This window comes from Nannospalax galili, unplaced genomic scaffold (genome assembly GCF_000622305.1).
Source record: "Nannospalax galili isolate Female #2095 unplaced genomic scaffold, S.galili_v1.0 scaffold75, whole genome shotgun sequence".
NCBI lineage: Eukaryota > Metazoa > Chordata > Mammalia > Rodentia > Spalacidae > Nannospalax > Nannospalax galili.
In genome coordinates, this window is record NW_008339433.1 from 1,508,398 (window position 1) to 1,512,055 (window position 3,658).

The 3,658-nt window shown below is 46.5% G+C and overlaps 1 protein-coding gene across 1 annotated transcript; it reads left to right on the top strand.

The window, feature by feature from the left end:
• Positions 1–272: 272 nt before the first annotated feature.
• LOC103734878 (serine/threonine-protein kinase ICK-like) lies at positions 273–2,579 on the top strand. The gene is given in 3 exon segments (XM_029563978.1): positions 273–731; positions 733–1,516; positions 2,203–2,579. Coding segments are annotated over 3 exon segments (1,581 nt in total). The 5' UTR covers positions 273–311.
• Positions 2,580–3,658: the final 1,079 nt, after the last annotated feature.

A 3,658-nucleotide genomic window follows, 5' to 3' on the forward strand; every position in this document is an offset into this window, starting at 1 on the left:
CATGAATAGATACACACAGATCAAGCAGCTTGGAGATGGAACCTATGGTTCCGTCCTGCTGGGAAGAAGCATCGAGTCTGGGGAACTGATTGCCATTAAAAAGTAAGTTTATACTTCATGCACATGAACTGCCTGTGAGCTCTACCTGTCAAGATGATTTCAACTCTGTCCTGTCCATTGCCTGAATCATTCCTAAGGGAAATAGACAGGAGGCATAGAGACAATGTTAGGCAATAATTCTAAAGTTATAAAGAAGCTTCTGATAAAAGGAAAGAAATAAGTTGTTTCCTGAGTCTTCTATAAGGAATATAATGTATCAGATATTACAAGGACTTGCATTTATTCACAAACACGGCTTCTTCCACTGGGACTTAAAGCCTGAAAACCTCCTCTGCATGGGACCAGAACTTGTGAAGATTGCAGACTTTGGGTTGGCCCGAGAAATCTGATCAAGACCTCCATACACAGACTATGTATCTACTCAATGGTATAGGGCTCCAGAAGTGCTCCTGAGGTCCACCAACTACAGTTCCCCCATTGATGTCTGGGCTGTGGGCTGCATCATGGCAGAGGTGTACACCCTCCGGCTGCTCTTCCCTGGGGCCAATGAGATTGACACAATTTTCAAAATTTGCCAAGTGTCGGGAACACCAAAAAAGACTGACTGGCCTGAAGGCTACCAGCTATCAAGTGCTATGAACTTCCTTTGGCCCCAGTGCATTCCCAGTAACTTTAAAGACCTTGATTCCAAATGCTAGCAGTGAAGCAATTCAGCTCCTGAGAGACATGCTTCAGTGGGATCCCAAGAAACGACCAACAGCTAGTCAGGCACTTCGGTACCCTTACTTCCAGGTTGGACACCCACTGGGCAGTACCACACAGAACCTTCAGGATTCAGGAAAGCCAGAGAAAGATGTCCTGAGAAAGGCAGGCCCACCTCCTCATATCAAGCCAGCCCCTCCTGCCCAGCCCCCAACCAAGACACATACACTGGTATCTTCACGACCACATCAAACCAGTCAGCCTCCTCCACATCTTGTGTACCCCTATAAAGCTGAAGCTTCCAGGGCAGATCAGCTGACCCATCTTCAGGAGGACAAGCCAAGCCCACTCTTCCCATCCCTCCACAACAGGAATCCTCAGCCCAAAATCCTAGCTGGCCCGGAACACAAAAACGGTGAGACCAAGCCAAAGAGTAGGAGAAGGTGGGGTCTGATTTCCCGGTCAACGAGGGGGTCTGATGATTGGGCTGATTTAGATGACTTGGACTTCAGTCCAGCCCTGACCAGAATAGATGTAAAAACCAAGAAGAGACAGAGCGATGACACTTTCCTCAGATTTGAAATTGTCTTGGATCTGAAGCCATCCGAGCCTGTGGTTACGAGAGCTAGTGTCTCCACCCAGGCTTCCTGCCAGAGGGGAGACACGCCAACCCTGCGGTCTGTGGCGAAGCAGCACTACCTGAAGCACGCTTGATACTTGCCTGGTATAAATATAAGAAATGGCATACTTCCAAATCCCAGTATGGGGAGCGCGCTGGGCTCTCGGGGTCCCTGCACGCACTCCCAGAATGGCGCGGTGGGACGGCGGGCTTCTCGTGTCTCTGTGGGTCTCTGCTACCAGCCTGTCCGGTCGGGTACTGCCCAAATTTTCTCCCCTGCACTTTCCTCAGGATGCGAGATCCACTGGCCACTGGATCACGTAGGAGAGCGCGAGGCGGCTGAAGCTGGGTGTCCGTGAGTCGGTATTGGAAGGATACTGCCCCCTGGAGAGACTGGATCGCAGGCAGTGAAAGACAGGATTCTGCTTAGTCTCAGTGGTACAGCCTTTATTCAGTGACTCTAAGCCTTGGTGATCCAGTTCTCTATTATTGAGAGAAGACTAGGATATTTTATACCATGGGGGTAGTGGTAAAAGCTTTGGCTGATAGATACTTTGTGAGATACTCTATTTGCATATGGAAGTGGGCTCCTGCCATGCTGCCAGACCACTGACTGCCTGAAAAATCACACAGGAAAGCATGATATTTCCAGAGCCAGAGGCCATGTTTATGTTGGGGCATTGGCGGGCACTTCAAAAGGTGAGTCAGGAGGATGCTAGGAAAAGCACTCTATTGTTAAAAGGAGTCCCTGCATTTACGCCGAGCCCTTGGGCTATCCGGTCATGGAGGAACTTCTACTTCACACAACAGGGGTCCTCAACATCCCAGCAAGGACTTTATTCCATCAAATCCATGGTTCAGTTCTGGTTTGTCTGGAAAATCTTCAGGGACAGTATCTGTAATCAGCAAAATAAATTCAGTTGGGTCTGGCTCTACAAGTTCTAGCCGACTGACTGGAAGCTATATCCCTTCCTTTTTGAAAAAAGAAATTGGTTCTGTTATGCAGAGGATACACCTGGCACCTATTCCAGACCCTGCCCCTGGTTACTCTTCCCTGAAGGCTGTGAGACCTCATCCTGGGCGGCCTTTTTTCCACACCCAGCCTAGAAGCACTCCTGGGCTGATTGAACGGCCTCCAGCTGCCCACTCCGTGCACAGCAGGACGGACTGGGCCTCCAAGTACCCATCCTATCGGTGACTCTTGAGCTTCAAGGCTATTCTGTCTCAGATGACTCTGTCCCGCTTACAGAGCCATTGGTCCTATGAAAGCACGAAAGCCGAGAGCTGTTCTTCTAAACAGACACATTTCAATGTTTTTTCTAAAAGTTTTTTTTTTTAAATATTGATTTGAATGCAATACCCTCTTTTTGTATAAAATTATTTTATTCTAAAACTGGGTCTCATTATTTTCTTAAACAACAGTATTTTGTATATATGCATTATGTTTTGGCATTTTATACTGTCAACTTTGTAACGAAACTTTTCAAAGATTAAGTGATTTTCCTTTGTGGGTCCGGATAATATTTTATACAGATTTTGGAAAATGTAATAATGTTGATGCAGTATTGCAACAGGGTACAATTCCAGGCAGTGTGATAGTTCTTTACTCAACCTGTGAAATATTGTGAAATGGTTACCTTTTACACACATGACTTATTAGGATCCCTGGGCTTTCTTGGACTGTCCTTGGGAAAAGGACCCACCTCTCCTCTTAACAGCCTGCATCAGCTGTTTTGGGGGTGGGGGTGCTGTTTGTTGTTGCTGGTTCTTTTGAGACAGGGTCTTTTCTAGTCCAGGCTTGTCTCCCACTCACTCTGTAGCTGAAGATAACTGAATTTCTGATCCTCCTGCCTCCACTTCCCCAGTGCTAGGATTACAGGTGTGTGCTACCATGTTTGGTTTTATGAGGTGCTGGGAATCAAACCCAGGGGTTCATGCATGCTAGGCAAGCACACTACGAAATGAGCTACAGCCACAACCCCATTTTTGATACTATTCCAAATCTACTGTTATACAATTTATTTTTGCTTTATTTTTGTTCCCTAGAACAAATAACTTCATGAATATTTTTTGAATTTTTATACTTTTTAATGCATTCGCACATATCCAAATAAAACCAAGCATAATCATACTGAGCTGTCACATTTTTTCCCCCTTTAAAAAACATCAGGAGCTAGAGATATGGCTCAGCAACTCCAGCTCTACAGGATCCAACACCCTCTTCTCGCCCCAAGAGGCACCTGCACACACACACACACACACACACACACACACACA